The 21,383-nt window shown below is 47.0% G+C and overlaps 1 protein-coding gene and 1 non-coding gene across 2 annotated transcripts in view; one reads left to right on the top strand and one right to left on the bottom strand.

Moving 5' to 3' along the window:
* Positions 1–3,483: 3,483 nt before the first annotated feature.
* Positions 3,484–21,383, top strand: part of itpr3 (inositol 1,4,5-trisphosphate receptor, type 3) — a 33,379-nt gene continuing 15,479 nt past the window's right edge. Inside the window, exons 1-16 of the mRNA XM_029505780.1 lie at positions 3,484–3,575; positions 12,711–12,781; positions 15,288–15,409; positions 15,505–15,591; positions 17,055–17,213; positions 17,435–17,533; positions 18,135–18,218; positions 18,874–19,020; positions 19,162–19,257; positions 19,724–19,768; positions 19,995–20,137; positions 20,210–20,309; positions 20,422–20,582; positions 20,685–20,826; positions 20,911–21,075; positions 21,165–21,337. Coding sequence (XP_029361640.1) covers positions 3,484–3,575; positions 12,711–12,781; positions 15,288–15,409; positions 15,505–15,591; positions 17,055–17,213; positions 17,435–17,533; positions 18,135–18,218; positions 18,874–19,020; positions 19,162–19,257; positions 19,724–19,768; positions 19,995–20,137; positions 20,210–20,309; positions 20,422–20,582; positions 20,685–20,826; positions 20,911–21,075; positions 21,165–21,337 — 1,886 coding nt within the window. The remainder of the gene's footprint in view (positions 3,576–12,710; positions 12,782–15,287; positions 15,410–15,504; positions 15,592–17,054; positions 17,214–17,434; positions 17,534–18,134; positions 18,219–18,873; positions 19,021–19,161; positions 19,258–19,723; positions 19,769–19,994; positions 20,138–20,209; positions 20,310–20,421; positions 20,583–20,684; positions 20,827–20,910; positions 21,076–21,164; positions 21,338–21,383) is intronic.
* Positions 14,933–15,005, bottom strand: trnar-ucu (transfer RNA arginine (anticodon UCU)). The gene has a single exon. It is a non-coding gene; the product is annotated as a tRNA-Arg (tRNA).

Here is a 21,383-nt window from a genome sequence, read left to right as displayed (position 1 = left end):
CTTTCCATCTGAAGGATCTGAACGCTCCGTCAGCGACGCTGACTCAGTCTGAAAGACTGTCTGCCTACACTGAACCACCTGGACGGATCTGAGGAGGAGTCACACGAACTCCTAATTTAATCCACCTAAACGCTGAGATTTAATGTGTTTAGCTCGAATCAGGATCAGCCCAGGATCATCCGGTGTGAGCGGACATGGCGGACATATATCCCGGTCACACACGCCCCCCCCGAAAAATAAAAGCTTATCGGGGACTTCAAAAGTCCCAAAATAACTCCAGACTGGTTACCGATGTTCGACCAGGTAAGTCCAGTGGGTCCGCTCTGCTCCTCCAGGTCTATATAAGGCTGTCAGTCTCTGCAGTGGAAAGACACGGAGGGCAGCACAGGTCAAGGGACACGCACACACACACACACACACACACACACACACACACACACACACACACACACACACACACACACACACCTTATATGGGCGAGAAAGTTGGTGGAAAATGTTGCTGAAAAAGCAGCAGACCGTGAATTCTTCCGAAATCCGATCTGAATCTGTGGAGCCGACAGTCATGTTTGGTTTGGAGCAAACATCACACTTCTCCCTCAGAGATCAACAACCAGAACACACAACCTGATGGGACTGTTGGGGATTTAACACACAATCGTACACAATCCACACACCGCTCAAGCTTTACTGAAGCTCTAACAGGGACGGAAACAAACCTGTAAACTAGTGACCCTGAACGCAGCTCTGCACTTGACTCCTATTAGCATAGCTTAGCATGAAGCTACCACCTCTGAAGATCAGGTTTGACACACAACTAGACCAACAACAGGTTCTGATTGGTCGACAGCCGCAGCTGCTGTTTGATCGTGTCCTTTAATGTTGAACCAATTTTTGTTTGCCCTCCCGCCTCGCTTCGTTCCTCCTCACTGACCTCGTCAGGTCTCGAACCTCCAGAGAAATTTGTGGCTTGGTTTCAGGTTCAGATGGAAAGTCTTGTTTTTAGGTCTTCTCCACGTTTAGACGGCTAAATCAGACCGTCGAGTCGAGTCCAGCTCATCAGCCCAGATCACGTCAGGAGGTGACACAACTGTGTCACGTTCTGCCTTCAGGATTTAACTTTTCTGTGAATTATCTGGGTTTAAAACAAGACAAGTAGGAAATGTTTAAATCAGCAGAGAAGCAGCTGGAGGCGGTTGTTGTTGTTGTTGTTGTTGTTGTTGTTGTTGTTGTTGTTGTTGTTGTTGGCCGTAGACTCATCAGGAAAATGTTTACTGAGCTAATAAATCAATAAAGAAGACTAAAATACAATTTATAAGCAGTGGAGTGGCCCCCTGATTATGAACTTCATCATTACAAATTTGTCATTTAGGGCTGTGGAATCATTTAGATATGCTGTTGGCCTTGGGGCCCCTGGGGGCCTGCTGGGGCCCCTGGGGGGTCTGGGGATCTTGTTCCTGGAGGGGGCCCCAGCCACAGGAACTGGGTCACTGTCTGATGGAGACAGACAGAAGCAGACATGAAGAACACACACAGAAAGGCGGCGGAAGTTTTACGCCTCCCCAGAGAACCAACACGTTGTTGGCTCGTGTTGTCCATCGCCATGGAGACCACAGACTCTCGGACCGCCCACCATCACCTGACAAACCGACACACACACACATAAGTGTGTGAAGGGACCGTGCATGTGGAGTGAGGAGACTACTAATACTGAACATCAGCACACTGAAGCCGCCGACCTTTGTCCCCATTACAACAACCTGGTCTTCTCCACTGAGTTGAAGTCTATGGGAAAATGTCCCTCCTCCTCAGTAAACGTTTGCCTGATGAGTTTATGGTCTCAGTCCGAAATCCAACATGATGTTCATGTTTTAGATGATGCTCCACCTCCTCCTCCCATAATATCTGGTAAATAATCCCTCAGAGGTCAGAGTTCATCAAGCAAAAACCACCAGCAGATGATGGTCGAGTCCAGCGGTTGCTGACCAGAACTTTCTGCTGCTGCCACCTCCGCCCTGTGTGTGTTTGTGTGTGTCCTTTACAGTGACCACAAGAAGATGAAGAATGAGAAAGAGGAGGACCCAGATCACAGAGTTCAGTGAGTCACAAACCACAACTGGTCTTAGAAATAGCTGCTGCGCTAACAGCTAAAACAGGAAGTCCAGTCAGCATGACTCCACACACCAGCAGACCTCTGATCTCCGAAGTAAAGGCATCACAATGTGATCGTTCTTTATGTAAAACTTTTCTGAGGTCAAAGTTCAGAAGAATCCTCAACTAAAAGCTCAGAAAGTGTCAGAATATTAAAATTATATGGTTTTTTATTCCCTGTGATGAGCCGGTGTGAAACAGGAATATGAGTGACAGTGAAATGTGAAGTCCCTGTGAAGCCGTCTCAGCCTGCAGCTCATGCTCGCCCGAGTCGTGGCTTCTACAAAAGAAAACCACAAACTTCCTCATGTCGTCTTTGACACCTGCAGAACTGTGACAACGTCGGAGACACTGGCTTTTTAATTCAAAACACGAAAACTCACCACGTACACAACTCAGAGCGAGAAAAGGTTTGTCCGCCTCGGAACATTTTAGAATCTCTGTACGGTGGAGGGATTTCTGAGGTCAAAGACTGACCCCACCCAGGTGAGACGTTCAGGTGTCTCTGTTTAAAGACGTAACGTGGAGGTCCAGGCCTGACTTCCTCTTCTGAACATCTGGTTTTGAAGGTCCGGTCTAAAGGCAGACCTCCATGTGGTCCAGGTTCAAGATGACAGTCTGTACCAGCCGTCAGGACTTCTGGAACTTTGTGATGTCACAGCAACGCTTCAGTCTCCGCCCTCACCCCCCCAATCCAGTTTATCAATAAGATACAGTTATTGTCATTATTAAGTGGAGTTAATAAAGTTTTTGATAAAGTGATTGACAGCTGACGGACACTTTTCATTCATTCACTTCTGTCAGTCAACTTGTTTTGGTTGGGGGGGGTCTCATGCACGTGCTCCACGGGCACGAGTGTCAGTTCAGCTTGCCGCCTTTGTGTGTCTGTGTGTGTGTGTTGAAGCTGTCAGTCTTATCAACACTTCAGCTCACTTCCTGGTTTTGCATGCCGGAGTCTTCGTTGTGAGCGCGCACGCGCACGCCCCCGTACACACTGACAGACAGGAGGCGGGATCAGAGCAGCTCCACACCTCCAAACACACTTCACACACACACACACACACACACACACACACACTTTCTCTCTCAGTCTGTCCGGACCAATAGGCTGTTTCTGGCCGGTTTTAATCCGGACTCGGACCCAGACCCGGACTCGGACCCGGAGCCAGACCCAGACTCGGACCCGGACCCAGACCCGGACTCGGACCCGGTGGATCTGTGCAGATGCAGAACCCGGCAGCGGCTGTGTAGGAACTTTAGGCTTTCCTCTCGGAGGGTTGTGGCTCCGGGACTCGGACCCGGGTCTCGGCAGGATCCCGGACCCGGTGCAGGATGTCGGACTCCGCCTCCAGCTTCCTCCACATCGGGGATATCGTGTCTCTGTACGCCGAGGGATCCGTCAATGGCTTCATCAGCACCCTGGGGTGAGTCTGCCGGTGGGACACCTGCACGGCGCTAACCTGAGACACATGTGTCCCTCATGTGTCCCTCATGAGTCCCTCATGTGTCCCTCATCACTGAGGCACTGTAGATAATTCAGCTCCTCTGAAATTAAAAGACTTTCTGTCTCAACCAGTTTATTTGTATCAGCAGCTGCCACAGTCAGCTTCAGTTAGGTGGAGCAGGGAATCGAACCTGTGACCCTCCAGATGAACCGCCGACTTGACACCGATCTTATAAACTGGTGTGGTCTTCAGCCTTAAACAAAGTTTCAGAGGAAACCAGAACCTGTAGATTCTGGTTCAGAAACCAGGTTCAGGTCTGATAAAGAGACCAACAGAGTCCTGGTCCATGTGCAGGTCCATGTCCTGATCCTGGTCCATGTCCTGGTCCAGGTCCAGATCCATGTCCTGATCCTGGTCCAGGTCCAGGTCCAAGTCCTGGTCCATGTCCATGTCCAGGTCCAGGTCCAGGTCCAGATCCTGGTCCAGGTCCAGGTCCAGGTCCAAGTCCTGGTCCATGTTCTGGTCCAGGTCCAGGTCCAGGTCCTGGTCCTGGTGCTACAGTAACGAGCCGAAAGCTGAAACTTCAGGACCAGTTTTTTAGTGAAGCAGAACTTTAAGGTTTAGCTGCTCCTTAGTTAAGGGAAAAGTCCTTTAGATCAGTGAAGTTTAGGAGTTTTTAGTTTCTTCCTTAATTTAAGGGATTCCTTAAGTGTAAGGCCAACATAAGGAGAAAACCGGAAGTAATAAATTTAAGGAAACATTCAGGAGATTTCTTTTAAGGACTCCTGAACTCAGCAGCTGGTCCTCAGAAACATTTAACCAACCTTAAGGGATTCCTTAAGTGTAAGAAACTCATAAATGCAACATTTGTAACTGTAAGAAACCCTTAACCCAGATTTAAGGTCTTAACTTAAGGGGTTTTGAGCCACCAGCCTCAATCTTAGTTTCTGTATGAGAAACCCCTTAAAGGTGCCAAGCTGTACAAACATCAGTGTCACAGACACACACAGATACACACTGTGGGTTTTCTGTGTGCGACCAGTAAACAGGCTGGTCGTGACTCCCTGAAGCTGCACCACAGATACAACAGCCCGCTGTAAGACCACCGAGCGCTGCAGAACCCCACCACAGTCAGCACAGTTCAGTTTATCCCCTCAGGTTGGGCCTCAGTTTGGGCCTCAGTTTGGCCCTCAGGTTGGGCCTCAGGTTGGCCCTCAGGTTGGGCCTCAGTTTGGGCCTCAGTTTGGCCCTCAGGTTGAGCCTCAGGTTGGCCTCAGGTTGGGCCTCAGTTTGGCCCTCAGGTTGGGCCTCAGGTTGGGCCTCAGGTTGGCCTCAGTTTGGCCCTCAGGTTGGGCCTCAGGTTGGCCTCAGGTTGGGCCTCAGCTTGGCCCTCAGGTTGGGCCTCAGTTTGGCCCTCAGGTTGGGCCTCAGTTTGGCCCTCAGGTTGGGCCTCAGGTTGGCCCTCAGGTTGAGCCCTCAGGTTGAGCTCTCAGTTTGGCCCTCAGGTTGGGCCTCAGGTTGGCCTCAGGTTGGGCCTCAGTTTGGCCCTCAGGTTGGGCCTCAGGTTGGGCCTCAGGTTGGCCCTCAGTTTGGCCCTCAGGTTGGGACTCAGGTTGGCCCTCAGGTTGGGCCTCAGTTTGGCCCTCAGGTTGGCCCTCAGGTTGGCCCTCAGTTTGGCCCTCAGGTTGGGCCTCAGATTGAGCCTCAGTTTGGCCCTCAGGTTGGGCCTCAGGTTGAGCCTCAGGTTGGGCCTCAGGTTGGGCCTCAGTTTGGCCCTCAGGTTGGCCCTCAGTTTGGCCCTCAGGTTGAGCCTCAGTTTGGCCCTCAGGTTGGGCCTCAGGTTGGGCCTCAGTTTGGCCCTCAGGTTGGGCCTCAGGTTGGCCCTCAGGTTGGGCCTCAGTTTGGCCCTCAGTTTGGCCCTCAGGTTGAGCCTCAGGTTGGCCCTCAGGTTGGGCCTCAGGTTGGGCCTCAGGTTGGGCCTCAGGTTGAGCCTCAGGTTGGGCCTCAGTTTGGCCCTCAGTTTGGCCCTCAGGTTGGGCCTCAGGTTGGGCCTCAGGTTGGCCCTCAGGTTGGGCCTCAGTTTGGCCCTCAGGTTGGCCCTCAGGTTGGGCCTCAGGTTGGCCCTCAGGTTGGCCCTCAGGTTGAGCCTCAGGTTGGCCCTCAGTTTGGCCCTCAGGTTGGCCCTCAGGTTGGGCCTCAGGTTGGCCCTCAGGTTGGCCCTCAGGTTGAGCCTCAGTTTGGCCCTCAGTTTGGCCCTCAGGTTGGCCCTCAGGTTGGCCCTCAGGTTGGGCCTCAGTTTGGCCCTCAGGTTGGGCCTCAGGTTGGGCCTCAGGTTGAGCCTCAGTTTGGCCCTCAGGTTGGGCCTCAGTTTGGCCCTCAGGTTGGGCCTCAGGTTGGGCCTCAGGTTGAGCCTCAGTTTGGCCCTCAGGTTGGGCCTCAGTTTGGCCCTCAGGTTGGCCCTCAGGTTGGGCCTCAGGTTGGCCCTCAGGTTGGCCCTCAGGTTGAGCCTCAGGTTGGCCCTCAGTTTGGCCCTCAGGTTGGCCCTCAGGTTGGGCCTCAGGTTGGCCCTCAGGTTGGCCCTCAGGTTGAGCCTCAGTTTGGCCCTCAGTTTGGCCCTCAGGTTGGCCCTCAGGTTGGCCCTCAGGTTGGGCCTCAGTTTGGCCCTCAGGTTGGCCCTCAGTTTGGCCCTCAGGTTGAGCCTCAGGTTGGCCCTCAGTTTGGCCCTCAGGTTGGCCCTCAGGTTGGCCCTCAGGTTGGGCCTCAGTTTGGCCCTCAGGTTGGCCCTCAGTTTGGCCCTCAGGTTGAGCCTCAGGTTGAGCCTCAGTTTGGCCCTCAGTTTGGCCCTCAGTTTGGCCCTCAGGTTGGCCCTCAGTTTGGCCCTCAGGTTGAGCCTCAGGTTGAGCCTCAGTTTGGCCCTCAGGTTGGGCCTCAGGTTGGGCCTCAGGTTGGGCCTCAGGTTGGGCCTCAGGTTGGCCCTCAGGTTGGGCCTCAGGTTGGGCCTCTGGTTGGGCCTCAGGTTGAGCCTCAGGTTGGCCCTCAGGTTGGCCCTCAGGTTGGCCCTCAGGTTGGGCCTCAGGTTGGGCCTCTGGTTGGGCCTCAGGTTGAGCCTCAGGTTGGCCCTCAGGTTGGCCCTCAGGATCTTATCAGCTCAGACCTTTGGAGCCTGAGGGGCCGTGAAGAAAAACTAGTTCAATCAGCTAAAAGTGCAGCCAACAGGTGTCGGCCTGCTGCTGGTTTAGTCTCCACAGAACAAGTCGGGTCCTGTACTGAAACTTTGTGTGTGTGTGTGTTTGTGTGTGTGTGTGTGTGTGTGTGTGTGTGTGTTACAGTGTGGTAAAGTTTCCATTACACTCCCCCCAAAACCACCATGTGAAATTCATGGTCTAGATTGTGTACAGTCTGTAACACAACTCTGACCTGATCTGCAACACCTTCAGACAGGATGGTGTGTGTCTGTGTGTGTGTGTATCTGTTTGTCTGTCTGTGTGTATCTGTGTGTGTGTCTCTTTTTATGTGTGTGTGTATCTGTTTGTCTGTCTGTTTGTATGTCTGTGTGTGTCTGTGTGTCTATTTGTATGTCTGTTTGTATGTCTGTGTGTATCTGTTTGTGTCTGTATGTCTGTGTGTATCTGTTTGTGTCTGTATGTCTGTGTGTATCTGTTTGTGTCTGTTTGTATGTCTGTGTGTATCTGTGTGTGTCTGTGTGTGTCTGTTTGTATGTCTGTGTGTATCTGTTTGTGTCTGTTTGTATGTCTGTGTGTATCTGTGTGTGTCTGTGTGTGTCTGTTTGTATGTCTGTGTGTATCTGTGTGTGTCTGTTTGTATGTCTGTGTGTATCTGTGTGTGTCTGTGTGTGTCTGTTTGTATGTCTGTGTGTCTGTGTGTGTGTCTGTTATTTTGTTTGAGGTCTGTCTGTTTGTGTCTGTTTGTAGGTCCTGTGTGTGTCTGTGTGTGTCTGTTGGTGATGGCTGTGTGTATTGTTGTGTCTGTTTATGTCTGTTTGTGTCTGTTTGTATGTCTGTGTGTATCTGTGTGTGTCTGTTTGTGTGTCTGTTTGTATGTCTGTGTGTATCTGTTTGTGTCTGTTTGTATGTCTGTGTGTATCTGTGTGTGTCTGTTTGTGTGTCTGTTTGTATGTCTGTGTGTATCTGTTTGTGTCTGTTTGTATGTCTGTGTGTATCTGTGTGTGTCTGTTTGTGTGTCTGTTTGTATGTCTGTGTGTATCTGTTTGTGTCTGTTTGTATGTCTGTTTGTGTCTGTTTGTATGTCTGTGTGTATCTGTGTGTGTCTGTTTGTGTGTCTGTTTGTATGTCTGTGTGTGTCTGTGTGTGTCTGTTTGTGTCTGTTTGTATGTCTGTTTGTGTCTGTTTGTATGTCTGTGTGTATCTCTGTGTGTGTCTGTTTGTGTGTCTGTTTGTATGTCTGTGTGTATCTGTGTCTCAGAGGTGAATCCACAGGTCACCTGTGCAACAAGTTATTATGACCTCAGGTTTTGTTGCTAGGTGACATCCAGTGGCCGTTGTCCTGACGACGGGAGCGAAGGGTCGGGGTCAGGAGGCGGTCCCTGGCGGGCTGAAGACGTACAATCGTGCTAAATTGCTAACTTTGCCTCTCTGTATGGAACAGGTTTCAGGTTTATTTAGCCCCGCCCCCTTTCCCAACATGGAATGGGATTGGTTCATTAAGTGTGTGATGTATCAATCCCTCTGTGTGCGTGAGTGTGTGTGTGTGTGTGTGTGTGTGTGTGTGTGTCTCACTGATCTGAGTCACTGCAGAAACTTTTAGCCACCTTAGCATCACATGCTAACAGATGCTAATCACTCCAGATATTCTGAAGCGCTTTAAAATCTGAACAGAACACAAACACATCCTCCGTTAATGTCACGTTAAATAAAAACGTTTGAGGTCAAACAGTTGAATGTGCTTTGGAGAATTTCTGGATGTTTCTGTGTAAATAAAGTCGGCTTTTGGTGTAAACTAATGATGACACTTTAAAATGACCTCAAACGGATGTCTGTGGGGAAATATCAGATGAAATGATGAATATTTTATAGCCGACTGTTTTCTGACTCATCTGTGAACTCTTTTCAGCAGAAACAGTGACTTTCCTCGCTGCAGTTTCAGTTTAAGTTTCCAGCAAAAAGTTTCTCAAACTATTTAACGTTCAGTGAATAAGAATAGAAACGGAGCTGTGCTGTCAAGGATACAGCCTTTAACACACACGCACACACAAACACAAACACACACACTCACAGTGGTAACCGCTTGTATGGCAGGAAAAGGAAGTGGTACGAAGTATGTCCAAGAGAGATTTCCATTGTGAATGTGTGTTTGTCTGTGTGGGTTTCCTGGACGTTTGTGTGTATGAATCCCTCTGTGTGTGTGTGTGTGTGTGTGTGTGCATCTTGACCTTTGCTGCCCTCGGTGACCTTTAGCTTGTTGACTTTCACTGATCTGAGTCACAATAGGAACTGTAGGTCATCACTTTTGGCCACGTTAGCGTCACATGCTAACAGATGCTAATCCGTGGCATTGGCTGTCGTTTTTGTTTTTTTTTTTAGCTGCTGCTGTTTTCAAACTTCCTGTTTGGAACTGAAGAAAGTTCACTTTGGACCTGAAGCAGCTCGGACTCAGGGCCTCCACCTCTTCCTCCAGACTCTAGACCTGGACCTGGACTTACAGATGAATCTGTAAAGACACTTTGGACCAATAAACGGCGGTCCTCAGTCCGGGCCAGAGTCGTCGGTTCAGGACTTGGTACCAGGACTGGTCTCCTGGGTTTTCTTCTCCAGGCTGCAGTCGTTCCTGCTGCTTGTCCACACTTTTCCCTTCCACTCAACTTTCCATGAATACCTTGGAAGCAGCCAGACATTTGACCCGTGACTTTCAGCTCCAGCATTGTCTTCAGTGGAGCACACAAACATAGAAACGCCTTAATGTGGCTTTAAAAGATCTACAGCATCATTTTATCATCACATCTTAGATATCAGCGGAGGCCTGTTAAACCAGCAGGAAGAGACTGTTCTCCACCCAATTATTCAAACAGAACGAACAGTGGCTGCACACACACCTAAACATTGCAGCAACGTTGTGTTTGTGGCTTTCCTGTTTCTGTAAAGAAACAGTCTGCTGGACTCGGATGTTCAGAATCCTCCTGGTCTGACCTGAGCCCAGTCCAACACCTCCGGGATCTGGACCTCAGCTGTCAGTTTTCATTTGCTGAAAGCTGAGGCGGAGACGTATTTGAATAAAGATTAGAGAGTGAGGATGTGCTGGTTTCCCTACAGTCAAATTCTGCTGCCGGATTCTTCCCATTATTCCTTTTGTAGACATGAAAGTAAAAAAACTTCCTGACTTCCTGCGAAGTCAGTGAGGCTCCTTCTCCACTCAGACCTTCAGTTTGAATCTGATCATCATCTTCAATCTGCTGCCTCCGTGAATGAAACAATAGAAACTTTAATTTGTGAATTGAAGTGTCAGCCAGATGAGACGGACAAAAGTCTGCAGATATTTGGCAGCACAGGTGGTTGATTGGTTCAACCAGCCAGCAGTTCACTTTCCTGTTTCCTGTTACCTCTCTGCCACTTATTCAACAAAATAAAGGCATATAAATAAGAATTTAAAAAAAAGCTGCACGCATTAAAATCTGTACTGTGTCAGACGGGTGAGGGAGGGAAGAGACGGGAAGGGAGCAACGAGATTCTGAAGATGGAGCAACAGTTTCAACATCAGCTCTGAAACAGATGTTGACGCTGAGTCAACATACCTGTGTGCGTCCTGAAAGACACACCTGGCAGGTAGACAATAGACCTGATTGGCTGTAGTCGTATGATGGAGGTTGAAAAGAGAGACAGAAAATGGGAAGAAAAAAACAGGATGGAAAAATAAAGCAGTGTAGAAAACGTCCACACGTCCCCTCCCTTCCAGACATTCGTCTGCAGCCGTGAGAAACGAGCCTTCAAAAAAACGGGACGGTGTTTTTGTTTAAAGATGTGTTTTGAAAGTGAAGTTGGACATTTTGAAAATAATAACTGTAGCTGTAAAACACAGACTGGATTAAAGGCTCAAACCTTCTGAGACGCACTAACACGTCCAAACAAAACGTGAGTCATCGAGGCTCAGCTTTAGTTTTCTTTATCTACATTCATTTTGTTTGATTAAACAGGCGGAGATCGGATACGGTTGGATGCTTAAGGAAGTGCAGGAATATTTACACTGCTATTCCCCGACAGTGTCAATATGGCTGTGCTAATAGCAGGTATAATAGTTAACATTGTAATTGCTTTTATTTGGATAGCAGTTCTGAAAGGTCGTATCCATGAGGCACTGAAAGAAAAGAGAAGAAGGAACTGAGTCATTTTTTAAAGAAAGCACAGAGCAGCTCAGAAGTCTGGAGGTTTATTTTGAACGGCATTCTGAGCTGTCGAGACAGCTGTCCGACTTCCCAACCAATCACCCGTCTCTGTCCTGTGTCCGTCCTCTGTTTGCCTTTCGTTCATCGATTTGACGACTTCTGTGGACGGGGTCATAAAAGCTTGTTTGGCAGATGATTATCTATTAAATGGGAGCTGCAGCTTCCCGCAGTCACTCTACACACACACTTTGTTTGGACATTGTGGGTTCTGGTTTGTCTTCGGCCTGTGTGAGTCTGACTGAACCAGGATGCAAATCAGTGCACAAACACTGCAATTATGCAAAAAGGATGTTGTCAAAACAGATTTAAATGATGTTTTGCACGTGAATCGGTGGATCAGACAGAACAAGACTCTTCTGTGATATCAGACGTGGAGACACGTTGTTGACATCACATAGACTTTCATTGATTTCCTGGCAATTAAACTTCACCTTAAAATTAACAATTGACCTTAATGAGATCTGATTTTGTCCCTGTAAGGAACAGAAGTCCACAAAATGTCTGTCAGTATGTGTCACAGACACACACACACACGCACACCTGGCCTCCTGCTGAATGTTCAGTTAATATGGTTAATGTGTGTTTGAAAGAACAGGTAATCCTTCTGACTGCACTTTGTCTGCTCACTGCATGAAAAGAGGGATTAACGTGTGTGTGTTTTGCACTTGAGGCCCTTTCTGTTTCTTCTGTTTCCTAAACATTGCTGGTCAAACAGATTAACTTTAATGACCACACAGACAGAGTCGTGCTCCGACCTTAAATAGTCAGAATTATTGAAAAAGAAAGACCACATGGAAGTTTCCCTCTCAATGGAGCATCATGTTTCACGTGAGACCGTAACAAACTTTTACTTGCTTGGTCTGAACAGTCTGGGTCTGACTGAGGGCCTGTTAGCGTTAGCACAGCTGGTGCTAACTGAGCTAACTGTTCTCTAGTTCTGGTCTCCACGGAGTCCTGGTCCGAGGACCGGGACTAAAACAGGAGGCTGAGTCTCTCTCTTGAAATTAAAACTGAGCGCCGCTTCACGCCTCGAGTCGTGGTCAGTCTGACCACAGCATGGCGGCGTCTGCAGGTCTGGACGCTTCACACCAAACCAAAGCATGAGTCGCTCTGTTAACACGTCGTTGAGTCCAGATCGGGTTGATAAGTTTGCACATCACAAATTAATCTGAAAAGGTAGAAACGCAGAGCTGGTCCTCACATCTCCTCACATCTTTACTGCCTGCCAAGGACAGAACGACAGAATGAAGTCCATTTTTATAAATAACCATCTCAAACTGGCTCACTGGAATGAGCCCGAAACATCACAGAGGTCCAGGACCGATCCGGGTTCCCCTGAAGACTTATATTTAGATCACTGAGCTGGCCGAAGTTGTTGGCGAAGACAGAAAGACGATTTTCTTCTTTTTAATCTAAAAGTGAGGCGAGTCCAGAGCTGTGTCCCAGTTCAGGGTCAGACCAGCTGATCACCTTCCAGTTTTCACTCTGAACTGATCCCTAAAAACTTTATTTTAATGTGAGCCTTATTTTTCCTCTTCCTCTGTTATATTTACTGTCTGAAACATTTATATTGGGTTGTATGTACCTTTAAAGGTTTTTACTGTTTACTTCTGCACAAAGTCTTCCATGAAAACATAAACTGGAGTTTCAGGACCAGGCTCATTGAACTGATGATGATAAATGATTGTCTGTGTCTGCAGGTTGGTCGATGACCGCTGTGTGGTTGAACCTGCTGCTGGAGATTTGGAGAATCCTCCAAAGAAGTTCAGAGGTAGGACCGAGTGTGTGTCTGTGTTGGTGAGTTTGTGGTTCTATGTCAGTGTTTCTAACGCTTCATTAGACCGTTAAACACCCGAAACCTGCAGGGCTCCTGGTTCAGGACTGGATCGTCCTGTTGGAAGTTAAATAGTTATTATCATCATCATATATTTAAATTTTTTTCTAATTATGTCATGAACGATGTGGTTTATTTTCCTGATGCGGTCTCTTTCTAGTCTGAGTGTGTTGGAGTGTGTTGAACACCCAAACCAGGTCTCGGGTCATGTGTATGTAGGAAGAACCGAGTGGAGCCTTGAAAACCTCCAGTGCATGAAATATAAATACTGCGTGTGTGATGGGAGTCCAGTTTGAGCCGTTAGAGACGCCTGGTGGTGTTCCACACGCACACTACCATCTGCTGTGTGTTAGCTCGGGGACAGTTGAACTAGTTTTTAGATCAAACAAAGTGACAAACTGACACCTCAAAGTTTTCAAAGCTGAAAATACCCAACAGATTCTTTTTATGGTTTAAAGTCTTCAACAACATGATGTTCATTTTTGAAATGACACTCCATTTAGAGAGAAATAGACCAGAATGGGGGGATTAGAGTACAGAGCAAAAATACAATCAGTGATCTGAGTCCGAGGTCTCTGGTCTCTGGTGTGCAGTCGAAAGTTTAAGTTCTTTGGTGTCTTGCCTCATGTTGGGTTGGTTGCTGCTAGCTGTTAGAGATGTGTGTGTGTGTTTTGAACTGGACTGATCTGGATCCAGACCAGGGCCCACCTGTTGGTGGAGACAGGAAACCAGAGGCATCAGGCTTTTATTATAGCGGGGACAGGAAGTGATGTGCAGAGAGTTTGTCCGTTGGTCTTCTTTAATGTTTCAAAAATCAAATTTCTGTTCTTCACAACTTCAAACGCACAAAGGTCAGCCTGTTGTGTTTGTTATTGTTTGTGTGCGACTGAAAATAATTCAAATAGATAGTTGAAGTTGACTTTTTCTGTTTTTTTTTTGTGTGTCTGTTTATGTGTGATGTGTGTGTCTGTGCTCCTGGTTTGAGGTCTTTGGTCTTTGTGTGTCAGTGTGTCTTGTTGTGTGCACATGTTAAAGCTTCATTTTCTTAAGTCAAGATGCCTAAACCTGTTGTGTTTGCCTACAACCACACAGACACACACATTAAAAGTGTGCAGGACAGTCAGTATTGACTGCTCACATTCTCTCTGATTCTGTTGTGTAATGTTTGTTGTTGCAGTTAAAGAATAACAATAAAAGCTAATGAGCCGCCTGACGCCGCACAGTTTGGATGAATCCGTTTGATTTTTCCACCAGCTGCTCAGAATATTGATCAGTTCACGACCAACAGCAGACCTCAACCGATGTTCTTCTGGTATCTTTGATGTGACGTAAACTGTTGGTTGGTACTTTTCTGACCCCGATGGCTCACATGATGGCTGGGCTGGGTAACGACTCAAAGGTGACAACACGACAACCTGCTAAAGACCTGGAAGTCTTTTCATGTTTGATTTTTCCACCAGCTGCTCAGAATATTGATCCAGAGGCTGGATGGAGGTTACTTCCTGTGCCGCCCAGTTAGCCTCGTGCTACCTACTGTGTTGTGCGCAGACTCATCATTGGTATCTGGGAAGGATAAAGGCGGCTTGGCGACCTTGTTCCCCTCACAGCAGGTCTGCAGCTTCCTCAGACAGCTCGGTGGCCCCTCACAAACCTTTTGCATGCTAACCCTATGAAAGGCCTGAGTGTGTGGATTGTTGGACACGATGTGACGAGTGTGATGGAGCACAACTAAATACATCTCAAACATGACATACTCGTTTAACTTAAGAGTTTATAACGTGAACTCTGGACCCTCACATTAAAAGTCTGACACTCTACCAACTGAGCTAAAGTCAAACAGCTCATAATTCATGGCTGCTGATACGGTAGAAACACTTTAACTGTCTCCGTGTTTGCATTGCAGACTTGTTGGCTGAATACACAGCAGGGAAGCCTGTAGGACTCTGGATGTTTCAGACGTTGTGTGAAAGAAAGATTGACCAAACTTTGCTCCAAAGATCGAAGTCAGGCCACTCTGTATAATCAAGCAAACATCTACTGACTGACGTTTTATGCCAGACTGGAATACCTGCTTTGGAGAAAGTGCACCGCCTGAACAGGGACTTGAACGCTGGACTCTCAGATTAGAAGTCTGATGCTCTACTGACTGAACTACTCAGGCTTCTTAACCAGGCCTGAGTCGGCTGGTTGTCGAGCAGGTTGACAGCCACACGTGGGCGTTGTCAGCGTAGCTGTGCTTTTTGGATGGAAATCAAACCGCTCAAGAGGATTAATAACCTGTAAATGTTTCTGAAACCAAAACATTGAGTCGATCACACCTGTCAGTCACAACACAACATCATGTGACTAGAGAGCAAAGCAGAATAAAAGACTATGATTATGTCATGACAGTAATTTCTCACCTTTTGTGTATTCCTTTTTTGTTGCCTTTGTCTTCGCTCAGATTGTCTGTTCAAGGTGTGTCCTATGAGCCGGTACTCGGCCCAGAAACAGTTCTGGAAGGCCAAACAAGCCAAACATGAGAAGGACAAGATCGCTGACGTGGTTCTGCTGCAGAAACTGCAGGTAAACTTTACACACTAAAAAGATGATGACAAAGACACTTCCAGTGTTTGTGCTACGCTACATCACCCACGTTCTGTGTGTTTGTGTGTGTGCAGCATGCGTCCAACCTGGAGCAGAAGCAGAACGAGACAGAAAACAAGAAAGTCCATGGAGACGTTGTGAAATACGGGACAGTCATCCAGGTAAAGGACCTGCTGCTGCGTCTCACTGGCCTCGTGTTGTTTTGTGAACAAGGAGACAGATCAGGAAGTCGAGTCGACTGAATGATCAGTTCAACCGATGTTCTTGTATCTTTGATATCACGTTGGCATGTGAGGTAAACTGTTCGTCTGTTAAAGAGCCTTCATTCTATCCACCAACCATCAGCGAAGACCAAGAACCAGTATTTGAGGGTTGCTACTTTTCTGACCCTACGGAGGGTCAGAGGTCGCCTGGAGAGAGCCAGCTCACAAGAAATTAACTTTTTAGATGAAGTCAAAGCCCGTCAACAACTGGAATGGCCATCCCTGAGCAGAGGTGGTGGGAGCTCACAACTCCAACTGTCATCCACCCGTCACACAGTCTGCAGTCCAGCCCCCATTCACACCTCCACCCATGTGACCCCGATGAGTCACATGATGGCAGGTTCGGTTAACGACTCTCAGACCACCTCAAAGGTGACAGCCCACCAATGCGATAAAAACCAGGCTGTCGGAGGCTGTCACATGAAACAGGAAGTCCATTTGCTTCGTGTGAACCAGAATACTAAGAATAGAAGAAGTCGTCTTTTAGCTCCTCTGCGATGTGGTCTACAGTGTACAGTATGGACTTGAACCCTGGACCTTCAGATTAAAAGTCTGATGCTCTACTTCTTCAGGTGAAGTTTATCTGATGGAGTTTGTCCTTTCACTAAAAACTCTCACTTCATAAACGTACATGCAGGTTAATACTCCCCTACTTCAGGGAACATGTTGAACACACAACCAGGAAAGGTTCATTCTGATTGTGTCCGTTTGTGTATTTCCTTTCTTCACATTTTCAAACAAGCAAAGGAAGAGCTCAATGATAAACATTATCATTACTGTGAATGTGAAGTTGGTGATTTTAAACACCAGATCATCATCTGAATCCCTTCAGTCGCTCACCTGGCTGTTTTGAGTAATATCAGTTGCCATGACAACCAGGTGACCCCTCCCTCCTTTAATGGTGGTAACATGTCCTTTTGACTGTGGTGATATATGGATGACTGTTACACACACACACACACACACACACACACAGGTAAGGTGTGTCCCTTTTGAGTCAGATTGTGAGATAAAGATTCCTGCATGAGTAAAGTGTGTGTATGGAAGGTGTGGAGAGGATTATGTGGGTCATCCACTCCTTTACACACACACACACACACACACACACACACACACACACACAAAAGGAACTAGAGTTCAGATTGATTCTTAAATGCGAAAACAGAATTCATACATTTTCATTTAAGTGATTTTAATTGTGTCTGGCTGTTGTTATAAGATGAGACTTTTTAGTTTTATTTCTATCTCATCATCTCCATATTATTTTATGATCATGACGTTGTTTTACTTTTACTCTTTGGTGGATTTAAATGTGTCTGCAGTCCACCTGGTTTATATAAATGTTTGATTCCTGTCTCCAGCTGCTCCACATGAAGAGTAATAAATACCTGACAGTGAACAAGCGTCTGCCGGCGCTGCTGGAGAAGAACGCCATGCGGGTCACTCTGGACGGGACCGGGAACGAAGGCTCCTGGCTCTTCATCCAGCCCTTCTGGAAGCTCCGCGCCAACGGAGACAACGTAAACACACCGCCCGCCACAAATCACAGGAAACACACTCAAATGAAATAGTACCAGCTGCTTTATACATCATAACAGCAGAATCTGAATTTGTCTTCACCCAAAAAGGGTTAGTAACAATTACAATAAATGAGTCGTATTCTTCAGCTGATTCTCACCACAGCAACGTAAATCTTCATATCATAACGTGAAAATCACGCTGACTTCAGTGACTGTTGCAGGTGGTTGTTGGAGACAAAGTGATCCTGAACCCGGTGAACGCCGGTCAGCCGCTGCATGCCTCCAACTACGAACTGAGCGACCATCCAGGCTGCAAGGAGGTCAGTTATCACTCGTCTGTCAAACTCCACCGTCCCACAGCAGGAAAGTGAAGGAGAAATAGGTGACATTCATTCAATAAACAGACACTAACAGTCCTTAGATATTCTGTGGTATGAGCACTGTCCTGGTTTATTGAGGAGTGGCTGTGTGAATGAAGTAATTATCTCTCTTTAGCCAACAGAAGCATAAACATCCAAAATAATCAGCTCTCAGGTGTGACCGTTTCCGTTGTGTTTTCCTCAGTTTCAGTTCATTTATCACAATGATGTAAGGTTGTTTTTTCATTTCATCATGTTCAGAATCAGCTGATTATACGTGTCACTCAGTAGAGACTGTAAAAGGGGAAAGTAGCTCATCAAATGTCTGTGAAGCAGAATAACCAAAGAAAAGTTCCTCTCATGTGTTTGGGTCCTTTCTGTCTTTATCTGATCAGGAGTTCTGCTCATTAATGATGAAAAATCTGCTCTTTATTCTGTCAACACACCGAGCACTATTGAAAAATACCACATTTCAGGATTATTTGTTCTCTATTAAGAGTTGTGTATATGTTTGTGGAGCTTTCACCTTCAGCTCGACGTGAACGTCTTCCTCCTCCTGCAGGTGAACTCAGTGAACTGCAACACCAGCTGGAAGATCAACCTGTTCATGATGTTCAGCGACCACAGAGAGGAAGTCCTCAAAGGAGTGAGTCCACCACATCTCTGTTCTGTCTGCTGAAGGCTGGGAGCTCAGGAAGTCCTCTGCAAAAACAAAACTCTCTTCATTTTATTGGAAAATATGTATTTTTTGTGTTTTCCTTTTATTCCTCGACCTCACAGGACGTGATGAGATATCAGGAGAGTTTACTCAGCTTTGGAAACATTTTAAATTCTATCATAAATCTTCACCATCATTTGACTTTAATTTTGAATGCAGCTCCATTTTTTATTCAAGTCAAATAATTACTGAACACATCAGAAACACTTTCTCCACAATATTTAGTTTGCAGACTTCAGTTTTCTGAGAAATTGAGAAGTGAATGCATTTATTCTGAATGTCGTCTGTGCTGCTCCACAGAAACAATTTTGTTCCTGACAAAAATAAACATTCATTCAGCGTTTTTAACTTTGATGTTTTCTCAGGTTAAAAAAAGGTCACTTTAGTTTGCTTTTCTGTTTCCTGTCTGAACCCCAAAAATGTTTTTTTTTTTAAAGAAAACAGAGTTCTGTACTGAAGTTTTGATGCTCGTGGCCCTCAGATGTTGATGAGATGAGGTCATAATCAGGGCGAAGCTTGAATTCTTCTGTACCATCTCTCCCCCCCTCCCTTTCTATCTCCCCCCCCCAACTCGCTCTCTCAGGGGGACGTTGTGCGTTTGTTTCACGCTGAGCAGGAAAAGTTTCTGACGTGTGACGAGTACAAGAGCAAACTCCATGTTTTCCTGCGAACCACGTTGAGACAGTCGGCGACGTCAGCAACCAGCTCCAACGCTCTGTGGGAGGTCGAGGTAAACAACACACAAACACAAACAAAGTGACAAACAAACATTTTTCCAACGAATGAAGGGATATACTGATGGGTCAGACTCTTCTTTCCATGATGCATTGTGGGATAACGCTCACTGCTCGTGTGCTGATTGGTCCATCAGGTCGTCCATCATGACCCGTGTCGTGGGGGGGCGGGACACTGGAACAGCCTCTATCGCTTCAAACACCTGGCAACCGGCAACTACTTGGCTGCTGAGGTAACCATGGCGACTACAATGGGAAGACATGACATGATGGATGGATGAATGGAATGAGTGAATGAATGAATGATGGGTAGATGGATTCAGTAATCAATCGTTTGTGATTTGATACTTTTAAATGTCCAGTTTTGTCCATTAAACAAAGATTACAGTTTATTTTCATTTCAGTTGAAGAAAAACCAGCAAACATTCACAGATTTGAGCAGCTGTGGATCAACAATCCACTGATTATCAAAGTGGTTATCAATGAAATCATTCTTTTAGTTACTTTAGTTTAGATTAATGCCTAAAAATGGCCACTTAGTTCTGATCTGACAGAAATACAAATCTGTAGTTCTGTAGTGAGATTTGTATCATTTCATAGATTATTGATTGGACTGACCTCTGAGCTCTTTAATTTAGATTTATTCAGACATAGAAGATGGATGATGGATTCCTGAAGTCTTTGTATCTGTTGTTGTAGGAGAATCCAGGATATAAAGGAGACAACGCAGACCTCTCCTCCTCTGTGAGTCCAACTGTTGACAGTCAACAGCTGTGTCCAAGTTTTATTTTGAAAATGAAGCATTGATTTCTTCAGAGACTGAGTAAAAAAGAAAAGCCAGAAGTTCCATTAGTTTATTACTTTATTATTTCAACGACAAAAATGCCACATAGAAATAGAAATATTTCCCTTTGGGGAAAACATTAGTATTTTTATTGCGGCCTCATCATGACCTCTGACCTCTCTGTAGATGGATGGTAGTCGTAGCAACAAGCGCTCCCACGGTGAGAGGATCAAATACAAGCTGGTAGCGGTGCCTCATGGGAACGACATCGCCTCGCTGTTTGAGTTGGACCCGACGACGCTGCAGAAGACCGACTCCTTCGTGCCGCGGTAGGAACTGCTAACAAAAAAAAAAGTTTCTGAAACAGATCAGACAGTCAAACATGGCCGCTTGTGTTGCAGGAACTCGTATGTCCGACTGAGACACTTGTGCACCAACACCTGGATCCAAAGCACCAACGTGCCCATCGACATCGATGAGGAGAGACCGATCCGACTTATGGTGAGTTCGGAAGTTACGGCGCCATACACTTTCCACTTCAAACTGTGGTGACAGACTGATGGTGATTCCTGCGTGAAGTGTTCATGAACCTCCGTGTCTCCTCCTTCTGCAGTTAGGAACATGTCCCACTAAAGAGGACAAAGAGGCCTTCGCCATCGTCTCAGTTCCCGTGATGGAGATCAGAGATCTGGACTTCGCCAACGACGCCAGCGCCATGTTGAGCACCGTGGTGGACCAGTTCAACCAGGGCTTCATCAGCCCCAACGACCGCAGGTATGACGCTCTGTGTGAGTTTCCTTCGCTGAATGAATGACTTTGGACGTGAGACGGAGGCAGGACGCCAAGGAGATGTTCATATCAGCAAATGTTTCTCAGGTTCACCATCAAGCTGCTGGAGGACGTGGTGTTCTTCGTGGCGGACGTCATTAACAGCGGGCAGCCGGTCTTGGATGTGACCATGACCAAAGCCAACCGGGAGAGACAGAAACTGATGAGGGAACAGAACATCCTCAAGCAGGTTTGACCCAGACATCATTTGGATTTATATCTAGAAAGAAACCACGATGACGAAGGCAGAAAACATCTGTGATTCTGTGTTCAGATCTTTGGCATCATTAAGGGTCCCTTTACGGACCGCGGGGGAGGGGAGGGGCCTCTGCTGCGTCTGGAGGAGCTGGCCGACCAGAAGAACGCTCCCTACCAGTACATGCTCAGACTGTGCTACAGAGTCCTCCGACACTCCCAGGAGGACTACCGGAAGAACCAGGTGAGGTTGATCAGCTGTAATGCCAAGATGGCCGTGGTGAAGCAGCTGATCATGTCACAGAGTCTCATCCTCCTCCTCCCCCCTTCCAGGAGCACATAGCAAAGCAATTTGGTGTGATGCAGAGTCAGATCGGTTATGACATCCTGGCCGAGGACACCATCACCGCCTTACTGCACAACAACCGCAAACTCCTGGAGAAGCACATCACCAAGACGGAGGTAGAAACCTTCGTCAGCCTGGTCCGCAAGAACCGTGAGCCAAGGTACAGACGAAGAAGAAAAGGGAGGGGGGGTTAGTACGCTGGTGTT

This window comes from Echeneis naucrates, chromosome 7 (genome assembly GCF_900963305.1).
Source record: "Echeneis naucrates chromosome 7, fEcheNa1.1, whole genome shotgun sequence".
Classification (NCBI taxonomy): Eukaryota; Metazoa; Chordata; class Actinopteri; order Carangiformes; family Echeneidae; genus Echeneis; species Echeneis naucrates.
The sequence above is the reverse complement of the archived record's forward strand: the minus strand, read 5'-3'. Positions and strand labels throughout refer to the sequence as shown.